Consider the following 23,105-nt stretch of genomic DNA (forward strand, 5'->3'; position numbering starts at 1 on the left):
ATTTTTAAACTTTTAAACTTTTTATTTTTTAACTAATTTAATAATGGTTATATTTTGAAAATCTTCACTTCTTGTTAATGTAAACATCTATCTTGACGCGGTACACTTCCGCCCCGCCACAATAAAAGCATCAGGTCCGTCACTGGTGTGTGTGTGTGTGTGTGTGTGCGCGTGTGTGCGTGTGTGTGTGTGTGTCCCTGCCTGCCTGCCTTCCCGCCTTCCCAGACCGGTACCGGCTCTGCTGCGGCTGCACAGTTCCGTTTCATCAGCTTCTGGAACATTCCCGGGTTTTTACCGCAGCCGTGAACGGAAGCGTCACCATTTTAATGCGAGAGATACACTTGACAGCGAGCTAACATTAACTAGCTAAATCCAGCCGCCGAACCGCGTCAAGAAAACACGGACTTTAGTACCGAACAGGATCCGGTGTTCACGGAACCAGTTTTTAACAGCGGCTCCGGTGTTCGCAGACCGCAGCACACCTGTGCGCATCATTCGGCTTCAGGACCTGACCTCTAACTGGTGTTAAACCGATCTTAAATCTGCTCCAGAGTCCAGAACCATGAGCGCCCAGGGACCGGGACCGGGCCGGAAGAGGATCCCGAACCGGGACAAGCTGAGCGCAGAGGACGAGGCTCTGAACCAGATCATCCGGGAGGTGAGTCCGCTCATTGATACTGTCATCGATCACGTTATTGGTTTGTAAGTGAGTCACTGCAATGATGATGATCAATAATCAACATTTACATTTAATTAAATCTTATTTAAATTATATTAACATCAAGTCAAATTACAATTTTGTCAATACTTGATTAATAATAATGAACTTATTATAACTTATTATAATAAACGTATTTTTAATTTATTGTAATAATTGATTAATAATAATTAATTATTACAATAAACTAAAAATAAGTTTATTGTTCAATCATTTTAATAAATATTTATTATTGTAACTTTTCTTACTGTGTGTGTGTTGTGTGTAAGACACAAACACTCATTGTTATGTTAGACCTACACACTGTGAGGGGGTGGGGCTACTTCAGTGATGATCAACAGTCAAACTGGTTCATTCACATTCACTGTGATTCATCCTTTAATCCAGTCATTAATCTGGAATGGTGTAAACTCAGAGGTGTGAAACCTGTGGCCCTCGGGTCACACGTGGCCCTCTAAAACAGTGGTCTCCAACCTTTTTAAGCCCAAGATCCCTAACCTCCACCTTGGTGAGAGGCAAGATCTACCTATTGAAGCGTTGAAAGAAAAAGACAGCTCAGATTGTACTTCCAACTCGACGCCTTTTATTCAAGCTAATTGTATTTAAATTACATAAAATGCTTCGGTCCAACATTCAAATGAATGCAACAAAGAAAACACTGTAACTAGCCTATCAAACTGGCCATAGCTTCACATCAACTTCAATTCTATGTTAATTCAATTTCAATTTAATTTCAACACAATAAGAAAAGGAATGTGGAATGTGTGTAATTTTCCACTGATATGAGTACAGTATTTTGTTTATGGTACACAAGCAGATCATATCAAGTGTTATGCTTATCCACTGAAGCTTCAATCATTGCATTTTAGAAAATAGAACTGTAATGCTAACAAAATTGGCAATGCAGTTAGGCCAAGTACAGCACAAAAACAACACACAAAATTAAGGTGTGGCCTGTTTCCTTTTGTATGAGGTAATTATTTTGTTCATAGAAGGCACACACACACACACACACACACACACAAAACACACTAGCAGTGAGCAGATCACATGCAGTGCTATGCTTATCCACTCAAGCTTCATGCAAGTTACATAACATCAGCATTTTAGAAAATACATACAAATAAAATGTATTATTAAAATAGAACTGTAATTGTGTTTTAACAAAATTCTCAGTCAGTGTAAATAAGCTCAGTGCAGTTACGTAGCATCTTATGCATCATCTTTATACTTTATACGTGTCAAAAGTGGCATGTTACTCACCCAGGTTAGTGAGATGGCTGTGACTGCATTCCTCATGGAAATGATACGTTTTCCACTTCTTTCTCGGAGCCTCCACCATGCCAGCTGACAACACTGTCGTCACCTGCTAGTGCCGTATATTGTCATTTTGTGAGAATTGATGTCCCAGGAGAAGATCTTACTGGTCAATTTAATGCCGCCTGTTACGCTGGATTGTTCTTTTTTATGCACTGTTATATTGCGATAACGACTTATTATCTCTTTATTTCAATATAACAAAGATTGTTTTCTCGTGGTAACGAATTAATTAATAATGTGTTCGTCTTGATTTCAACCTACAAGAGCTGTCACGTACGGCTTCCGTAGCCTACCGGTAAGTCACACTTTACGTTAGTTTGTTTACCTGTGGGCAGCCTGTGGCCAAGTGGAAAGGGAACTTGGCTTGTAACCGGAAGGTCGCTGGTTCAAGTCCCCACCAGGTCGAAAGGGCTGGGGTACCCCTGAGCAAGGTACCCAACCCCCATTGCTCCCCGGGCGCTACTCAGTTCTACCTGGAAGCCATTCGTTGCAGCTATTGTAGGTTGAAATCAAGACGCATAAAAAAAAGAAAAATCCATGTCCGTTCTCGCCCTTGTAAGACAGAGAGGCGCTTGCTGAAATGAACATTAATCAGTCATAAAGTATTTGTGTAATTATTTTTCTATTATATCCGGGATCTACAGGGAATGTTTCAAAGATCTACCGCGATCGACGGGTTGGCGACCACTGCTCTAAAAGATTTGGTGAAGCCCTGGACTTAATGAAAACATGGCCCAGACTTGACCCAGATAAACACAGTGTGTATACATCTGAAGAACATGTATAAAAACAGGTTCAGGTTCAGGTTCAGGATTAGACTCAGGTGTGTTGTCTGCAGGTATTCAGGGTGTGGCGTTGTCATGGCGATGGAGATGGCCGTGTCTCAAGTGACATTCCTCCTGTGTGTGTGTGTGTGCCTCAGCTGATAACAATATTGATGAAGGAGACAAAAATTGATTTATTATTGAAAAGTGATGGTTTTGAATCATGTGGTCAGCTGTCAGGATGCTGATTGATTGATTGATTGATTGATTGATTGATCTGTGTGTCTGTGTGTGTGTCAGGCAGAGGCACGGCTAGCAGCGAAACGAGCGGCGAGAGCCGAGGCCCGAGAGATTAGGATGAAGGAGCTGGAGAGACGGGAGAAGGAGGTGAGTGACATCATCACCATGGTTGTCATGGTGTCAGAGGCTGCATCCTTCTTCTTCTTCTTCTGTGAAATCTGTCCGTCTGTAACGTTGCCCTCTACAGTTCACAGTCCTGAATCACACATCACACAAAACATCCCATAAATCTGCTGTATCTACACGGATGTGATGTCTAATAAAGACAGATCAAAGGTCAAAGTTCAAATAAAGCTGCTGAAGCTTCTTCACTTCAAAAAAACTAATAATTCAGACTTATTTTTATAATCTTATTATTTTAGACCAGGGGTGTCAAACATAGAGATGGGCAATATAAGATAATCATGATGATATTAGTGCCTATTTATATATATCATATATATTTATGATGCACAAAACAGAGAATTAAATAGAAAACTGTGATTAAAACATAAAACATTAATACATTTAATAAAGCAACCCAATGTCTTATTACTGCTTGCAAATACATTGAGTCTTATATTCTGTCTCTATTCCATCACCTCGCACAGTGGTGGGCGGGGCGCATGTAATCGATTGGAGGGCCACATGTGGCCCCCGGGCCGCCAGTTTGACACCCCTGTTTTAGACTTTATAACTCATCATGTTTTACAACAAAAACAAGGATTTATGGGATGTCCTCCGCTGTGAAGGACACACAAATGTCTCCTTCGAAGTCACATGAGGACACACCCACAGTTCATGTGTCAGTTAGGACATGCCCACAATTAATGTGTCAGTTAGGACACGCCCACAGCGCGGTGACACATTCTGACAACATCTGGAAGACAAAATCCACGATTCAGTGGATCCACACTAAAAAAAATCCAGACTTCACAGGTTTCAGACTTCAAAGGATCCACACTTCAGAGGATTCAGACTTCAGAGGATCCACACACAAAAAATCCAGACTTCAAAGGATCCAGACTTCAGAGGATCCACACACAAAAAATCCAGACTTCAGAGGATCCAGACTTCAGAGGATTCAGACTTCAGAGGATCCACACTACACAGGATCACACACTACAGAGGATTCAGACTTCAGAGGATCCACACTACACAGGATCCATACTTCAGAGGATCCACACTACACAGGATCACACACTTCAGAGGATTCAGACTTCAGAGGATCCACACTAAACTGGATCCAGACTTCACAGGATCCAGTCTCTCCATTCACTCGCTCCACACTATCTCTCCGACCTCCTCCGTGTACACCGTCCCTCCCGGAACCTGCGGTCTGCTGACCTAGGTCTCCTCTCCATTCCCTGGACCTGCAGGCAACGGGTCTTTCAGTGTCGCTGCTCCAACCCTCTGGAACTCACTCCCTCTGGCTGTTCACCAGGCACCAACTCTGGAGTCTTTTAAATCTCTGTTGAAGCGACACTTGTTCCAGCAAACTTTTGCCACCTGACTGCTTGTTTTCTTCTTTGTTCTCAATTGTACAGCGACCTTGGGTTTCGTGAATGGCGCTCTATAGATCTAAGTTATTATTATTATTATTTATTCAGAGGATCCACACTTCACAAGATCCACACTTCACAGGATCCACACTACACAGGATCACACACTTCAGAGGATCCACACTTCACAGGATCCAGACTTCAGAGGATCCACACTTCAGAGGATCCAGACTTCACAGGGTCCCCACTTTACAGGATCCACACTTCACATGATTTAGACCCTGGAATGACACACGGCTAAATTGACAGTGATGTTTTCAGGGAAAACAGGAAGTGATGATGTCACACTATGATGAGATCTTTAAGTAAAGTCATCAATGACAAATGATTCCTGTTTGAAGAGAAATAATCTATTCTGCTTTACATTCATGGAACTATTAATCTAGTAATCTATATAATCTATGTGATCATTATAATCTAGTAATCTATATAATCTATGTGATCGTTATAATCTAGTAATCTATATAATTTATGTGATCTATATAATCTAGTTATCTATATAATTTATGTAATCTATCTAATTTATGTGATTTATGTAATCTATATAATCTAGTAATCTATATAATTTCTGTGATCTATGTAATCTATATAATCTATGTGATCTATATAATCTAGTAATCTATATAATTTATGTGATCTACTCTATGTAATCTATATTATCTGTATAATCTCTGTGATCCTTTTGGAATGAGATCAGTCAGGTCTTTTAAATGTTTCCTTCACAGTGAAGGTTATGAGTGTAACCCTGTTCTCTGAAAACAGGAAGTGATATCCGTGTGTGTGACAGCAGCAGCAGTGCATGATGGGAGGTGTAGTTGATCATTAAAGAGAGGGTTGATCACTTCCTGTGTATTGATGAGCTGCAGGTCAAAGGTCAGACTGTGTGTTTGGAGGATTACATGTTGGTGAGTAAGTGTAAGACTTTTTCATTTTTATTATTTAGTCTGAATGGATTAGGATTAGGATTATCTTTATGTTATTGACTGAAACTGTGACATTTCAAATGTTTACTTGAGCAAACTTTGAAAAAAAAGATTTTACATGAAATAATCTGATGATCACATTATTACTTTGTGTGTGTGTCTGTGTGTGTGTGCGTGTGTGTTTGTGTCTGTCTGTCTGTCTGTGTGTGCGTGTGTGTGTCTGTCAGTCTGTCTGTGTGTGCGTGTGTGTGTCTGTCAGTCTGTCTGTGTGTGTGCGTGCGTGCGTGTGTGTTTGTGCGTGTCTGTCTCTGTATGTGTGTGATGGGTTTATGCAAATACAGACCCTATCTCTGAACTTTGACCTACACATTCACACTCACACACACACCTCCATGTTGCTCATCACTAATGACGTCAACATAATGTGACAATGTTCCACACATTAGTTACTTATTAATTTATGAACTAACTATAGTCAGAGAATATAATTTAATCTGTATTTAAATAAACACCAATCTGACCTGTGACCTCTGTGACCTCTCTCTCTCTCCTCCTTCAGTTTGTTTTCCTGCTCTGCACAGTCCAGGTGGGCGGAGTCTAACTTCCTCTTTTCCCCCTCTCTCTCCTCCTCCCCTCCCCTCTGCTGTGGTGCAGAGATATTATGGTCTGGATAATAAGTGGGGTCACATTGAAAAGTGGATGGTAGGGAACACACACACACACATATGAATGTGTCAGATTAGAACAGATTATTAACATCATGTAGAAATGAAGAGAAAATAATAAAAATGTACTGACTCATGTTTTCATGAGTTGTTAATATGACAACCAGCTGTCAATCAAACCTGCTGCACTTTTACATCTGATTATTTACAAACTGAACATTGATCCTCCTCTCCTCTCCTCTCCTCTCCTCTCCTCTCCTCTCCTCTCCTCTCCTCTCCTCTCCTCCTCAGGAGGACAGTGAGCGTTACTCTCGTCCCTCTCGGAGACTCACCTCGGTCTGTACCTTTACCACTTCCTGTTTCCTGTCTCTGCTGATGACACAGTCTTTGTGTTTGTGTGTGATGATGATGATGATGAAGATTGTTGTTGACAGGTTTCTGATGACGAGGAGAAAATGTCTGTGGGAAGTCGTGGAAGCTTCAGGGTTAGTGACACACACACACACACACCGTCTGTGACATCACTTCCTGTGATCTCACTAAATCTTCATCTTCACTAAACTTTCTGACCTTTAACCTTTTCTAACGGATCTCCCACTTTCCTACTTTACGTCACCTCTGTCCCCGCCCCTCTGTCACCTGACCCCTCCCCCTTGTATGTGACCCCACCCCTTCAGCCCTCAGATTACAGCAGCTTCCTGAGCTCCAGCTCTCGAGCTTCTTCCAGGGCGAGTTCAGCTCGAGCGAGTCCAGTGGTGAGGCTCTTTCTCTGGGCTCAGTGTCTGACTGTGTCCCCCTGTCCTCTCCGGTTCTACCGTCTGTCTTTATTCAGTCTCCATGGTAACGCTCAGTGTGTGTGTGTGTGTGTGTCCCCAGGTGGAGGACAGATCTGACAGAGACTTCCTGGACAAAGTTTGGTTTATTTTTTAATCATCTTTTAAAATTCACTTCATTTACTTTGAAAGTAAATTGCTCACCTGAAGTTGGCTCCTCCTCTTCCTGTCAGGGCTCCAGGACCGCCTCCACTCTGTCCACTGCCACGCTGGCGTCTCTGGGCGGGGCCTCGTCTCGAAGAGGAAGCTGTGACACATCCTTCTCTGTGGAGACGGAGGCGTCCATCAGAGAAATCAAGGTAATGATTGATCAGTGATTGATAAGTGATTGATCGGTTATTGATCAGTGATTGATCAGTGATTGATCGTGATTGATCAGTGATTGATCGTGATTGATCAGTTATTGATTGTGATTGATCAGTGATTGATTGTATTGATCAGGACTCTCTGGTGGAGGCGGAGGAGAAGTATCGTAGAGCCATGGTCTCTAACGTGCAGCTTCACAGCGAGAAGATGGCGCTCATGTATCAGGTGGACACTTTGAGGGAGGAGCTTAATGATATGGAGGAGATGTTGTGGGAGGCACGGCGACAGTGTGACGTCACCGCCAAGGTCAGAGGTCACACACACACACACACACACACTTTCCTCATCAAAGGTTCAAATGTAAAGAAACATGTTTTTGTTCCTTCAGGAGTTTGAACGAGAACGACAAAATCACACTGTTACACAATTGACTCTGAAACACATGAGAGACGCTGAGAGAGAGAAGGAGGAGCTGCTGACTGTGAGACTCACACACACGCACACTCACACACTCACACACACTCACACACAGACAGACTCGGACCGATATCAGATATCAAGATCGGTTTGGGACATCTCTACTGACGACCATGTGTGTGTGTGTGTGTTGTTGTTGATGGTGTGTGAACACAGGAAGTGTGTGAGCTGCGTGGGAGGAGCAGAACACACAGACAGGAAGTGAGTGACCTGCAGGAGGCGCTGCAGTGGAAGGAGAAGAGGATCATGGTACAACACAATACATAGTACATAGTAACACAATACAACGTTACAACATTAGTGTTACTGTGTTCACTAACTCTTTGCTTCCTTCTCACCTTCCTTGTTTCCTTCCTTCCTTCCTTCCTTCCTTCCTTCCTTCCTCATGTCCTTGTGTCCTCGTATCCTGGTGTCCTTCCTTGTGTCCTCAGGCCTTAGAGCGACACAAAGACCTCTGTGATGTCACCGGGCTGAAGGTCAGCTGACCTGACACGTGTGATGTCGTCACTCTGCTCATTATTGATTATTGATGAACTGGTTTCTCTGGAACAGAAAGAGGGTGTGGTCTCACCTGACGCCGCCCCCAATGGTGAATTGGAGAAGTGCACGGCTCAGGAGGCATGTCCTGGTGTCAGGGAGAGCATGCTGGGTAAGAAGCAGTCAAACCAGTGGTTACCATGGTAACGCCCATCTGTGTATGTGTGCGCGCGCATGTGTGTTTGTTTGTTTGTGTGTGTGTGTGTGTACGTGCGCGCGTTTGTGTGTGTCTGCGTGCATGTGCGTGTGTGTGTGTCTGTGTGTGTCTAATACTACAATGGTTTCCGTATCTTCGGTAAGTGTCGACTTCTCTTGCTAACGTCGTGTAAAATGATGTTCCAGGTGAAGCTGGAGCGCAGCGTCCAGCAGAGGACGCCACGGGTCCACAGGATGAGAGGAAGGACACCACGTGTCCACAGGACGAGAGGAAGGACGCCACGTGTCCACAGGATGAGAGGAAGGACGCCACCTGCAGGACATTTAAATGTTCAGTGAATCTCAGGACGCTTCAGCCCGAGAACTTCACATCCACAACCCAACCAGGATCTGCAGTTGCCATGGTAACCGCAGAGGACTGGGTCTTGCCAGGAAGAAGCAAACACAACACCAGATCAGAGTCCAGACCTGTTCCACCACAACCTCAGAGAGAACTCCTCCTGGACTACGAAGAACCTGACCATCCACTGCCATGGAAACTAAAACCAGACACGGCGTCCGGTTCCGTTGAAGACTTGACTCAAACGTGTCTGTCTGTCGATCAACAGAATCCAGAAGAACATGGAAGAACCAGTAGAGATGATACGGATGATGAAGACGGTTTGGGACAGTCTGAAGACGAAGACCGTGAAGGACAAAATCCTCAAGTTCTTAGTAGAGATTTGAAATCAGCAGGTCCTCAAAGTCCAGGAGAAGACAAACACGTGACCTTCAGTGGTTTCAGCTGCTCCGATGGTGGTGATGAACCCAAAAACCAGGAGCCTGATCCACGTGGACCAGAGGAAGGAGAGGAGGTGAAGAACCAGAGGATTTATGAAGAAGAGTCTCCTCTGGTGCAGAAAACAAATCTAGAACTTATATTTGAAAATCAGAACCAAACACCACAGTCTTCAGCTGGATCTCTGTTTGTCCACAGGGGGGCACTGAAGGACTGGACTGGTCTGGACAAGATGGTTCAGAGCATCCTCAGGCAGTTTCTTCAGAATCAAAGTTTTGTGGCTGAGATGAGGAACCGTGTTCCTAAACTCACAGGATCTGTGAACTGGTGGATTCCTGAAGGACAAGACATGGAAATGAGAACCCAAGCCAAAGTTCTGGATAAGCAGGGTCTACAAGACCACACCAAACCATTAGCAGATGGAGATCAAACCCAGGATCCATCAGGTACTGGTTCCATCATTGACCGAGAAGCTGCAGGAAGAAGGTCAGAGGTCACCTTCAGAACACCTGCTTCAGAAGATCAGAGGAACCAGGACCCTGACCTGACCCCGGGCTTCTGCTGCCACCGGTTAGTTTTTGTCGAGTCATACTTTGCTGAACCCTTTGAGAGCCGAGCAGAAGATTGTGGGTCAGATCAGGATTCAGTGGATCTGGATCATGAACCAGAGGAACCAGCAGGAAGTCCTGCTGAAGGTCTACAGGAAGAACAACATCAAACAAACTGTTGCCTTCATCACAAGTCAAAGGTTGTTTTTCCTGTGAAGAACAGGAAGCAGAAAAATGACTGTGACATTTTATAAACTGATCATGTGACTGATGATGTCACTTAAATTCGTGTGTGTGTGTGTGTGTGTGTGTGGGCTGTCTCACTGTACTGCAAGTGAGAGGACACACACACACAGATACTAAAGAGAAGGGGGCGGAGCATTGCAGCCCGTGGCCAAGTGGAAAGGGAACTTGACTTGTAACCGGAGGGTCGCCGGTTCAAATCCCCACCCGGCCAAAAAAAAAGGGCTGGGGTACTCCTGAGCAAGGTACCCAACCCCCAATGCTCCCCGGGCGCTACTCAGTGTGGCAGCCCACTGCTCCTAATTCTAGGATGGGTCAAATGCAGAGGAATACTTTCCTTAGGGGATTAATAATGAATTTAAACTTTAAACTTTAACTTTAATGTCAGTTACTCTCGTCACCTTAGTGGACAAATAATGTGCAATAAAATCTTCAAACATCAAGAATTCATGTTTGAATCTTTAATTCACTTCAAAATCATCGTTATTATTGATTTAATTATGTGTGTGTGCGTGCGTGCATGTGTGTGTGCGTGCATGTGTGTGTGTGTGTGTGTTGCAGAGCTGCAGCTGAAGAAGCTTCTCGATGAACGGCTGAATTTACAGGATGAGGTGAATCTTCACTCACTGATCAAACTAAAAACCCTGTATTGTGTGGTTTGACCACCGGGGGCGTGTCCATGTTAATGAACATGTGATGTGTGTTGGACAGATGAGACACCTGAGGACTCAGCTGGACACTGATGCAGTGCAGCAGCCACAGGTGGGCGCTGCTGTAGACCTGGACCTGCAGAGTGAGTGCCTAAGGTCTTCCTCTTCTGTGGTTCTGGTCCCGACACGGTCCTTGTCTCATGGTTCTGGTCCTGACCTGGTCCTTGTCTCATGGTTCTGGTCCTGACCTGGTCCTTGTGTCATGGTCCTGGTCCTTGTGTTATGGTCCTGGTCCTTGTCTCATGGTCCTGGTCCTTGTCTCCTCAGGAGACACTAACAGACTCATCAGTGAACTCAAGTTTAAACTGGTCAGGTGTGAACAGGAAGTGACTGTTCTGCAACACAACGTAAGAACATGTTTGTTATTGATCAACTCTTCACTTTGATTCACACTTAAGCTCCTCCTCCTCCTCCTCCTCTTCCTCTACCTCCTCAGGTCATCCGTCTTGAAGGTCAGGTGACTCGATACAAGTCGGCATCAGAGAAGAGCGAGATGATGGAGGACGAGCTGAAGGTGGAGAACAGGAAACTGCAGAGAGAGGAAAGTATCAGGACTGTCTGTCTGTTTGTCTCTGTGTGTCTGTCTGTCTGTCTCTCTCGTGTCTCTCGTTCTTTGACTTCACATCTGTCTCTCGTGTCTCTCGTTCTTTGACTTCACGTCTGTCTCTCGTGTCTCTCGTTCTTTGACCTCACGTCAGTCTCTCGTGTCTCTCGTTCTTTGACTTCACATCTGTCTCTCGTTCTTTGACCTCACGTCTGTCTCTCGTGTCTCTCGTTATTTGACCTCACGTCTGTCTCTCGTGTCTATCATTCTTTGATTTCACATCTGTCTCTCGTGTCTCTCGTTCTTTGACTTCACGTCTGTCTCTCGTGTCTATCATTCTTTGATTTCACATCTGTCTCTCGTGTCTCTCGTTCTTTGACTTCACATCTGTCTCTCGTTCTTTGACCTCACATCTGTCTCTCGTGTCTCTCGTTATTTGACCTCACGTCTGTCTCTCGTGTCTATCATTCTTTGATTTCACATCTGTCTCTCGTGTCTCTCGTTCTTTGACTTCACGTCTGTCTCTCGTGTCTCTCGTTCTTTGACCTCACGTCTGTCTCTCGTGTCTCTCGTTCTTTGACTTCACATCTGTCTCTCGTTCTTTGACCTCACGTCTGTCTCTCGTGTCTCTCGTTCTTTGACCTCACGTCTGTCTCTCGTGTCTCTTGTTCTTTGACTTCACGTCTGTCTCTCGTTCTTTGACCTCACGTCTGTCTCTCGTGTCTCTCGTTCTTTGACTTCACGTCTGTCTCTCGTGTCTCTCGTTCTTTGACTTCACATCTGTCTCGTTCTTTGACCTCACGTCTGTCTCTCGCTCTTTGACTTCACGTCTGTCTCTCGTTCTTTGACCTCACTTCTGTCTCTCGTGTCTCTCGTTCTTCAGCTTCACGTCTGTCTCTCGTGTCTCGCATTCTTTGACTTCACGTCTGTCTTTGGTGTCTCTTGTTCTTTGACCTCACGTCTGTCTCTCGTGTCTCTCGTTCTTCAGCTTCACGTCTGTCTGTCGTGTCTCTCGTTCTTTGACCTCACGTCTGTCTCTCGTGTCTCTCGTTCTTCAGCTTCACGTCTGTCTCTCGTGTCTCGCATTCTTTGACTTCACGTCTGTCTTTGGTGTCTCTCGTTCTTTGACCTCACGTCTGTCTCTCGTGTCTCTCGTTCTTCAGCTTCACGTCTGTCTTTCGTGTCTCTCGTTCTTTGACCTCATGTCTCTCGTTCTTTGGCTTCACGTCTGTCTCTCGTGTCTCGCGTTCTTTGACTTCACGTCTGTCTTTCGTGTCTCTCGTTCTTTGACCTCACGTCTGTCTCTCGTGTCTCTCGTTCTTTGACCTCACGTCTGTCTCTCGTGTCTCTCGTTCTTTGACTTCACGTCTGTCTCTCATGTCTCTCGTTCTTTGACTTCACGTCTGTCTCTCGTTCTTTGACTTCACGTCTGTCTCTGGTGTCCCTGCAGCTCAGAGCGGCGTTGGACCGTGTGGACGAGTTGGACACATCCAACAGTCACCTGACCAAGCGTCTGGAGAAGATGAAGTCCAACCGCAGCGCTCTGCTGGCCCAGCAGTGAGAGGGGGCGGAGTTACCTGACATCGTAATGTGGGCGGAGTTTACAAGATGGGACTTGAACCAGACCAGAAACATTTCCATGGCAACAAGGAGGGTCATGTGACATTTAGCAGTCGTTGACATTAGGGGGCGTCGTCCTCCTCTTGTAACTGTTCATTGATCAATGATTAGAACTCTGTATAAGCCCCTCCCCCTGAATAAACAGGGCGTGGTCATGGATGAAGAGTATTAATCAGAGTTATTGATCGTGTACTGATCACTGGTGATTGGTTGAAATGTCTCGTCTCTGATTGGACGACGGTGAAGGTTTATGAACGTGTGTCCTCGTCCATCCTCATGTGTCCTCGTCCGTCCTCATGTGTCCTTGTGTATCCTCGTCCGTCCTGTGGACATTTTTGTTATTTTGATGCTTCTTATTAAACCTGCGACATCAGTGAGGTTGCGAATCCATATTATAAACCTGGGGCTTTTATTGTGACGGGGAACAATAGGAAGTGTGTGGGAGGTAAATACTTCAAATCCTCCACCTTCTTTATCTCCACTCCCTGTAGCCTCATGGTTCCACTTGGGTTCCTCTCATTCACACACACATATATTCTGTCTTGCTGTGACTAACCTTCATTCCTCTCCTTTCTAGAGCATATCTCCACCTCTCAAGCTTTTCCTCCACCTGGTCTCTGCTCTCACCACAGATCACAATGTCATCTGCAAACATCATAGTCTATGGAGATTCCTGTCTAACCTCATCTGTCAGTCTGTCCATCACCACCGCAAACAAGAAGGGACTCAGAGCAGAACCCTGATGTAGTCCCACCTCCACCTTGAACTTCTCTGTCACACCTACAGCACACCTCACCGCTGTCTCACAGTTGGCATACATGTCCTGCACCAGTCTAACATACTTCTGTGCCACTCCAGACTTCCTCATACAGTACCATAGTTCCTCTCTCGGCACCCTGTCATAGGCTTTTTCCAGATCTCCAAAGGCACAATGCAGCTCCCTCTGACCTTCTCTGTATTTGTCTACCAGCATTCTTAAAGCAAATACTGCACCTGTAGTACTCTTTCTAGGCATGAAACCATACTGTTGCTCACAAATGTTGAGTCTAGTTTCCACTACTCTTTCCCATAACTTCATTGTATGGCTCATCAACTTTATTCCTCTATAGTTACTGCAATCCTGAACATCTCCCTTTATTCTTAAAAATGGGCACCATCACACTTCTTCTCCATTCCTCAGGCATCCCCTCACTCTCTAAGATCCTGTTGAATAGTCTAAGCAGAAACTCTACTGCCTCCTCTCCTAGACACTTCCATACCTCCACAGGTATATCATCAGGACCAACTGCCTTTCCATTCTTCATCCTCTTCAGTGCCCCCCTCACTTCATCTTTACTAATCTCTGCTACTTCATGGTTCACAGTAGTTACCTCTTCTACCCTTTGCTCTCTTTCATTTTCCTCATTCATTAGCTCTTCAAAGTACTCTTTCCATCTTCCCATTACTTCTGTGGCACCTGTCAACACATGTCCCTCTTTATCCTTAATCGTCTGTCCCTCCATGGACTATGATGTTTGCAGATGACATTGTGATCTGTGGTGAGAGCAGAGACCAGGTGGAGGAAAAGCTTGAGAGGTGGAGATATGCTCTAGAAAGGAGAGGAATGAAGGTTAGTCACAGCAAGACAGAATATATGTGTGTGAATGAGAGGAACCCAAGTGGAACCATGAGGCTACAGGGAGTGGAGATAAAGAAGGTGGAGGATTTGAAGTATTTAGGGTCAACAGTCCAGAGCAGTGGAGATTGTGGAAAAGAGGTGAAGAAACGTGTTCAAGCTGGTTGGAATGGGTGGAGAAAAGTGTCAGGGGTAATGTGTGATTAAAGAGTATCAGCCAGAATGAAAGGAAAGATATACAAGACAGTGGTGAGACCAGCGATGCTGTATGGTCTAGAGACAGTGGCACTCAGGAAAAGACAGGAAGCAGAGATGAAGATGTTGAGGTTCTCTTTGGGAGTGACGAAGATGGATAGGATCAGGAATGAGTCAATCAGAGGAACAGCACATGTTAGATGTTTTGGAGATAAGGTCAGAGAGGCCAGAATGACATGGTTTGGTCATGTACAGAAGAGGGATAGTGAGTATATTGGTAGAAGGATGCTGGGGTTGGAACTGCCAGGCAGGAGGTCTAGAGGAAGACCAAAGAGAAGGTTTATGGATGTAGTGAAAGAGGACATGAAGTTAGTTGGTGTGAGAGAGGGGGATACAGAGAACAGGGTGAGATGGAGGAGGCTGATTCACTGTGGCGACCCCTGAAGGGAGCAACCGAAAGGAAAAGAAGAAGATGTATGTACATATATACATATATAATATACATACTATATATGTATACCTGTATGTACATATATGTATATATAATATACATACTATATGTGTATACATATATGTGTATACATATATATATGTGTATATATATATATGTGTATACATATATATATATATATATATATATATATATATACACACACACATACATGTGAGTATTTGTTGTTGCAGTAGCACGAGTGGCCACTGGGAAAACGTCTTCAACGTAGAGTGGGCGGAGCTTCATGGGCTTGCGTCGCTGTCCTGTGACGTCTACGCCGCGCGCCTAACACACGCTGCAATGACTGAATTTCTTGTTCATTTCTTCGATTGTTTGTGATAAAAATGTCGGTTTTTCACGACGAGATCGAGATCGAGGACTTTGAATATGACGAGGACACGGAGACATATTACTTCCCCTGTCCCTGCGGAGACAGGTTCGCCATCACTAAAGTACGTGTACCCGGAGCTAACGGCTAACAGCTAACAACCACCAGTCTCCACTTGACAATCCTACACATTTTACGTCCTTAAAGATGATTTAACGTCAGATTAAACACGTTTTAAATTAACTTTCACTTAATCTCGTGGTTTAAGTGTTTGGGAGAATTCGGCGGTGATTTCACGTTCGTCAGGTTTAAAACGCACAACATTAAACAGTAAGTCAGCAGAATCCGTGACGAAAATCACGTCAAATGTTGACATGGAAAAGTAAAACGACGTCATCTTTTTTTTTATTATTTTTAAATGTGCTCGTGTTAATCTGCTGCTTGTCTAGGACACCGTTTTTAATCCAGGACTGGATGAGTTAATCCTGTCATTCATGTTCTATTTTAATGATCGTTTCATGCTTTTTATTCGTTTCCAAGTGAGTCACGTGGTGTGACGTCACAGGTCGTAGTAAGTGATGAATGAATGAGTGAAGTGTGTCCCTGTGTTCATGTCCTCTTTTCCTCAGGAGGACCTGCAGAGTGGAGAGGACGTGGCTTCGTGTCCCAGCTGCTCTCTGATCGTCAGAGTCATTTATGATGAGGTGAGTCACCGTTCATGTGCTGATATGATTCAATTTCATTTGTACAGGACCAAATCATAACATAGATTATCTCAAGGCACTGTACATAGACAACATCAAGGAGTATTATGTACTCCTACATATCTAATATTTACATATTATATTTAAATACAGATACAATGACCGTGCGACTTTAATCTAAAATTCAAAGTTAAGATAAATAAAACATTAATAATATACAAACTTTCAAACTGTCAGGTCAAAACGTTTCCATTTAAAACAAAATAACACGTCAACAACAAATCTATGGATCACACAGAGCATCTAATGACAGCGACGTCTGAGCCAGCGGATCATTTCATCAGGACAGGCCGAGGGAACGCTGCTCTGTGCCGGGCGCAGTGAGCGCCGAGCGTCCGCAGAGGCGGAGCTTATCACCTCTGACAAACTATAAATACGTCATATCTTCATACACAAACCACATGTTTGAATTCTAAATGACTCATTTCTCGCCTCAAATGATGTTAAAACTTTGTTTATTTATTTATTTATTTCAGATTTATATTTCTATTATCTGCTGCTATGCTCCGCCGAAATGTATTCTGGGATACATGGCCATCGCAAGTACGCTTAAGTCACCTCCGATGCATACTTGGTAAAAATGGGTAAAAACGTCCTCGCTGTTCGCTTACTTGAGAATTAGAACAGAACTGGGACTGAGGCTGATGACGAGTACGCACAAGTATGGATATTGAAAAACGGCCTAGGTCTTTCAGGTGTGAAGGGACCATGTGCTTTGTATATGAGGAGGAGGATATTAAATTGAATTCTAAACTGTGGGTGGAGCCAGTGTAGAGAAGCTAACACTGGAGTTATATGGTCTCTCTTTCTAGTTCCTGTCAGAACTCGTGCTGCAGCATTTTGAATAAACTGAAGGGTTCTAACAGACTTGTTGGAACATCCTGATAATAAGGAGCTACAGTAATCTAATCTAGATGTAACAAAAGCATGAACTAGTTTTTCAGCATCCTGTAAAGACAGAATGTTTCTAATGTTCATAATGTTCCGCAGGTGGATGAAGGCTGTTCTGGAAATGAGTTTTATGTGTGAATCAAATGACATTTCCTGGTCAAAAGTAACTCCAAGGTTCCTCACAGTGGAACTGGAAGCCATGGTGATGTCATCTAAAGTGACAATGTGATCAGAAAGTTTTTCTCTGAGGTGTTTAGGGCCGAGTATAAAAGTTTAAAAGTAGAAAGTTACAGGTCATCCAGGACTTAATGTCTCTGAGACATTCCTGGAGTTGAACAACCTGATTTATTTCATCCACCCTAACCCGTATGTTGTGCTTCCTAATAATGTTCCCTAGAGGAAGCATATATAAGGTAAAAAGTATAGGCCCAAGCACTGAGCCTTGTGGAACTCCACAATAACTGTTGTTTGTAGTGAGGCTTTATCATTAACATGAACAAACGGGAATCTATCAGATAAGTATGATTTAAACCAGCAGAGGGCAGCACCTGTGATACCAAGAGTCTGCTCCAGTCTCTGCAGTAGATGTGATGATGCTGATATTATGATGATATGATGCTGATTTTGTGCTTATATGATGCTGAAATTGTGCTAATATGATGCTGATATTATGGTGATATGATGCTGATGTTATGATGATATGATGCTGATTTTGTGCTGATATGATGATGATATTATGGTGATATGATGCTGATTTTATGATATATGATGCTGATTTTATGATATATGATGCTGATTTTATGATATATGATGCTGATGTTATGATGATATGATGCTGATTTTGTGCTGATATGATGATGATATTATGGTGATATGATGCTGATTTTATGATATATGATGCTGATTTTATGATATATGATGCTGATTTTGTGCTGATATGATGCTGATTTTATGATGATATGATGCTGATTTTATGATGATATGATGCTGATATTATGATGATATTATGGTATGTTGGGATTGAAACATGGTGTTTGTGTTTCAGGACGTGTTTGTGTCTGGAGAAATCATCGACGCTCCTCGGCACTCAGAGAACAAAGTGGAGCTGCTTCAGTCCTGATTTATTCACTTTTTATCTAAACTGCTGCTGTTTATTATTATTATTGTTGTTATTATTATTATTATTATTATTATTATTATCATGCAAATAAAATAACCTAGTCACCAGTCTTCACTTAAAAAAGCTCAACTTTTCATTGTGATGTCTTTTAAATTGCTTTTATATGAGATTAAAACAGATTTTCTCTACTTAATCTCTTGTTTTCCGTGTTTTTGGAGAATTCGGCTGGGATTTCAGTTTAACCTGATGGTGGCGCTGTGTTGTCATCTCGTCAGGACTTATGTATCATGTATATTTCACAGAGTTTAAAAAACGGATGCAAATTGAAAACAAGAAAGAAATCATCAAGGGGATAATCTGATTAAATTTAGGATTACGTGTCGAGTTCACAGATTACAGACAAAAACAGTCAATTTTACATGAAGTTTTAATAAAGTAAAAACAAATAAAAGTTTCCCTTTAAAGACTGACTGGATTATATTTGAACTCTGATCATATAATCCAGTGTAAATGTGTTAGAGCTGTTTTTTTTAATCATTTAAACCAAGTTTCTGTGATTTTTCAGCATCTTAAATGTCTGAAAACAAAAATAATTTTTAATCTGTGACATTGATCAGTTTTTTATCACCAAACTGGATGATGAAAATGATCAGAGCTTTAGCCCCTCCCTCTTCACTTCCTGCCCTCAGCAGCGAGGAGGACGGCAGCGGTTGCGTCCTGAGCCTCGCGCAGCAGCGTCGTTGCCCTCTGCTGTGTCTGAAAACAAAAGGTGAAAGGGTAAAGGTCACAGACCACAGAAACAGATGCAGGAGGAAGAGGACGCTCACCGTGGCGATGAAGATGTCGTCTGTGACGTCTTTGAGGTTGATCATGACGTTGAAATATGCACCGTAAACCGCCGTCTCCAAGGCTTTGGCTGCCACCTGCAGGCCACGGGGGGAATAGCAGCTCAGATTAAATTATATCTGTGTCTTAATCCAGACTCTGGATTATTTCACCCGAGTGTCTCACCCTCTCACCTGAACATCAGACTTGCAGGATACGTTGCCGTGGACGACCATCTCTTTGAGCGGTGACCACAAATCATTGACCTTCTCTGCCAGAGCTAATGGGACGCTAACGGCTGACTGAAGGGCGACCTGCAGCGCTGCATCTCTGCTACACACGCACACACACACACACACACACACACACCTGTCAGTGTGTGTCTGTCAGTGTGTGTGTGCGTGTGTGTGCGCATGCGTGCGTCTGACCGACCTTTGAACTTCCTCTGCCGTCGTCTTTGGCATCTTCAGCGCCACCTACGACAGAGAAAATGTTTAGTGACACAGAGACTGTCCCCCAGTGTTGGACGTGTCCTCACCATGTAGCCGTTAAAGACGCGAGCGTCCTCGTCCACCGTCCTCAGCAGTTCATTCATCGCCTGATGAAACGGAGGAATGAGGCGTCTCATGGTCACGTCCAGGTTCTCAAACTGTCTCTTCCCGTACGTCATCTGTCCCACCATCGCACCGAGTGCCGCTCCCTGCAGGACAGAGACAGGAGTGTCACAGACGTCCCCACAGACAGACAGACGGACAGACGGACAGACGTACCAAAGCGCCGACAGCAGCAGAAACGGATCCTCCGCCTGGAGCCGCCGTCCGAGCGCCGACGCTGAGCACGAAGCGTCTCAGAGACAAAGACGCGAGACGACCGCTGTCCTGAGACGACACCATGTACCTGCACAGCATTCACATGTTCTCCATGTACAGTAGTCACACGTTCACATACACAGTATTCACACGTTCACATGTACAGTATTCACACGTTCACGGGCACAGTATTCACACATTCACATGCACAGTATTCACACGTTCACGGGCACAGTATTCACACATTCACATGCACAGTATTCACACGTTCACGGGCACAGTATTCACACGTTCCCGGGCACAGTATTCACACGTTCCCGGGCACAGTATTCACACGTTCACATGCACAGTATTCACACGTTCCCGGGCACAGTATTCACACGTTCACGGGCACAGTATTCACACGTTCACATGAACAGTATTCACACGTTCACAGGCACAGTATTCACACGTTCACATGTACTCACTCGATGATTCTCTCCCTGGGGTTAAATGGACTCAGTGAGTCCAGACCTAGTTTACTGATCACCTGACAACAGACAAACACACACAGGTCATGTGACTTTGCAGCAGCTGTGACCAACAGTGTCGTCATGACGACGTGTCAGCTGACCAGTCGGACTTTGTGCTCCTCCTCCAGGACGAACAGCTGATCTTTGTGGATGTAGAAGTCTGCGCAGTCGAGCAGAGCTCTGAGCGGAACCAGCCCGACGATCTGAGAACCCACCACGGGCAGGTTCAGCTCCTGGACGGACAGACAGACAGACAGACAGACAGACAGACAGCTGATGTGACCCTGATTTTTGTCTTTCATGACATGATGTCATGTGACCTCTGCTGTTGACCTCTGACCTCAGCCTCCCTGCAGATCTCCTGGTAGACGGCGTGGACAGGTGTCCTCTCATAGTCCAGGATGTTGGTGGACACCTGAGCGAGGTTGGACTCATCCAGGAACCAGCCCAGACCCTGGACCTTCTCCAGCCGCCCGGGCTGAGACACACAAACAAACTCATCAACACACACACACACACACACACACACACACACACATACAGGTGAGTCCCTCTGGATTAAAGTCACACTCCCAGCATGCACCTGTCCTCTGCCCCGCCCCTGCTCCCTGATGTCCAGAGCGATGCGGTGCGCCTGCTCTTTGGTGGCGATCAGGTTCACGTTGTAAGCGATCAGGAACTTGCGAGCGCCAGTTACCGTGGCGCCCCAGGACGGAATGAAGGAGGCGGGGCCAAAGTCTGGCTTCCACTCGTCACGCTTGAGCTTTAGCAAACACAAAATATGTTGTTTATGTTGTTTATTTATGTTTATTTAAGCTTTGAAACATGTGTGTCTGCACTGACAGGAAGTTTGCCCGCCACAATAAAAGCATGTTACCTTCTCAGGTAAAGCTTCGTACTCTCCGGCTCTCACTGCTGGAAGACTCCGCCTCCTCTCCTGACGAGCGGCTTCTCCATAAAGATAAACTAACAACACACACTCTCTGTTCAGAGTCACGTTTAAATAAAGTTGACATTCAAAATCTCTGTGTCTTACCGGGGACGTTCAACATGTCCGCCAACTTCTGTCCAAACACCGACGCACAGTGGACACAATCGTCCATGGTGACGTTCTGGACGGGGATGAAGGGACAGACGTCCAACGCTCCAGTACGAGGGTGTTCACCTACACACACACACATCTGCCTGAGTATGCGGCCCCGCCCCCTCTCACCTGAGTGCGAGGCCCCGCCCCCTCTCACCTGAGTGCTTGGTCATGTCGATGAGGCTGAAGGCGCAGCGTGCTGCGTTCAGCGCCGCCTCCACCACGACCTCAGGAGAACCGACAAACGTGAAGACGGTTCTGTTCGTGGAGATGCCCGAGTCCACGTCCAGCAGAGAACACGCGTGTGTGCCGGAGATGGACGCCGCAATGGCATCAATCACCTGACCGCACACACGCACACGCACACGCACACGCACACGCACACACGCTGAGTTAAAATTCAATCTGCTCCTCTGAGCAGAACACAGAGGTCAAAGGTCAGTGGTTCAAACAAACTTCAGTTTAAAGATTAATCTCAGGAGCTCAGATTTCATCTGAAGACCAAAGAAAACCACACTGAACCAGATTACTGAACATAATCTGATTACAGTCACAATAAAACAGATTATATGAGAATGAACTCAATATGAAGATATAATCATATTAAGTGTGAATATATAATCAGATAAATTGTGAATATATAATCAGATTGAATGTGAAGATATAATCAGATTAAGTGTGAATATATAATCAGATTAATTGTGAATATATAATCAGATTGAATGTGAAGATATAATCAGATTAAGTGTGAAGATATAATCATATAAAATATGAAGATATATAATCAGATTAAATGTGAAGATATATATAATCAGATTAAGTGTGCATATATAATCAAATGAAATAGGAAAATATATAATCAGATTAAGTGTGAATATATATAATCTGATTAAATGTGAATATATATATATAATCAGATTACGTGTGAATATACAATCAGATTAAGTGAGAATATATATAATCAGACTAAATATGAATATATAATACAATTAAATGGGAATATATACAATCAGATTAAATGTGAATATATGTAATAAAATTAAGTATGAATATATAATCAGATTAAGTGTGAATATATATTCACATTAAACGTGAATATATAATCAGATCATAATCAGATTAAGCGTAATCTCTTGTCACTGACCTCTTGGTTCTGTCCCTCAGAGAAGTTGGGGACACACTCCACCAGCTGAGTCATGTCTGGGTCTGTCTGTTTGTCTGTCTGCTCACTGAACCTCAGTCTGAGTCAAGAAAACACACAAGACTCCGCCCCCTGAGGATCAATCATTCATGCTCTGACTCCGCCCCCACAAGACAAACAGTGACCGTTTCATCATGATCGCGCACAAACACACACACACACACACACACACCGATAAAAAGGTCAAAGGTTAAGGAGACTTCTGTATGATCAGAAATAATCAGCTGTTTGTTGTTTACACATCAAAGTTGTTTCTGCTGGCAGGTCAAAGCTCAGGGGTCAAAG

The 23,105-nt window shown here is 44.1% G+C and overlaps 3 protein-coding genes across 12 annotated transcripts; 2 read left to right on the top strand and 1 right to left on the bottom strand.

Moving 5' to 3' along the window:
• Positions 1 to 156: 156 nt before the first annotated feature.
• Positions 157 to 13,142, top strand: LOC131476544 (leucine-rich repeat flightless-interacting protein 1-like). 9 transcript variants are annotated; one of them, XM_058654765.1, is made up of 17 exons: positions 157 to 658; positions 3,103 to 3,189; positions 6,221 to 6,268; positions 6,523 to 6,567; positions 6,666 to 6,716; positions 6,909 to 6,986; positions 7,108 to 7,143; positions 7,238 to 7,363; positions 7,506 to 7,676; positions 7,759 to 7,851; positions 8,004 to 8,096; positions 8,279 to 8,323; positions 8,400 to 8,496; positions 8,727 to 10,720; positions 10,821 to 10,902; positions 11,087 to 11,166; positions 11,256 to 13,142. In XM_058654765.1, the coding sequence occupies exons 1-14, from the start codon at positions 563 to 565 to the stop codon at positions 10,118 to 10,120; spliced, it is 2,460 nt and encodes an 819-aa protein (XP_058510748.1). In that variant the 5' UTR covers positions 157 to 562; the 3' UTR covers positions 10,121 to 10,720; positions 10,821 to 10,902; positions 11,087 to 11,166; positions 11,256 to 13,142. The 9 variants fall into 9 exon arrangements, with proteins under 9 accessions (XP_058510748.1, XP_058510750.1, XP_058510749.1 ...); XM_058654767.1 differs by lacking the exon at positions 6,909 to 6,986; XM_058654766.1 differs by lacking the exon at positions 6,523 to 6,567.
• Positions 13,143 to 15,519: 2,377 nt separating this feature from the next.
• On the top strand, positions 15,520 to 18,582 carry dph3 (diphthamide biosynthesis 3). Its single transcript, XM_058654777.1, has 3 exons — positions 15,520 to 15,738; positions 16,244 to 16,318; positions 18,315 to 18,582. The coding sequence occupies exons 1-3, from the start codon at positions 15,631 to 15,633 to the stop codon at positions 18,387 to 18,389; spliced, it is 258 nt and encodes an 85-aa protein (XP_058510760.1). The 5' UTR covers positions 15,520 to 15,630; the 3' UTR covers positions 18,390 to 18,582.
• A 216-nt stretch (positions 18,583 to 18,798) lies between these two features.
• Positions 18,799 to 22,866, bottom strand: ftcd (formimidoyltransferase cyclodeaminase). 2 transcript variants are annotated; one of them, XM_058654776.1, is made up of 14 exons: positions 22,764 to 22,866; positions 21,777 to 21,960; positions 21,572 to 21,700; positions 21,413 to 21,501; positions 21,119 to 21,298; positions 20,876 to 21,013; positions 20,637 to 20,768; positions 20,491 to 20,552; positions 19,985 to 20,111; positions 19,753 to 19,914; positions 19,647 to 19,690; positions 19,409 to 19,544; positions 19,217 to 19,312; positions 18,799 to 19,145 (listed from the first exon to the last, which is right to left on the bottom strand). In XM_058654776.1, exons 1-14 carry the CDS (start codon positions 22,815 to 22,817, stop codon positions 19,062 to 19,064), a joined length of 1,617 nt encoding a protein of 538 aa, XP_058510759.1. In that variant the 5' UTR covers positions 22,818 to 22,866; the 3' UTR covers positions 18,799 to 19,061. The 2 variants fall into 2 exon arrangements, with proteins under 2 accessions (XP_058510759.1, XP_058510758.1); XM_058654775.1 differs by having other exon boundaries at positions 19,409 to 19,547.
• Between the last annotated feature and the right edge of the window lie 239 nt (positions 22,867 to 23,105).

The sequence above is a fragment of the Solea solea genome, chromosome 2 (genome assembly GCF_958295425.1).
Source record: "Solea solea chromosome 2, fSolSol10.1, whole genome shotgun sequence".
Classification (NCBI taxonomy): domain Eukaryota; kingdom Metazoa; phylum Chordata; class Actinopteri; order Pleuronectiformes; family Soleidae; genus Solea; species Solea solea.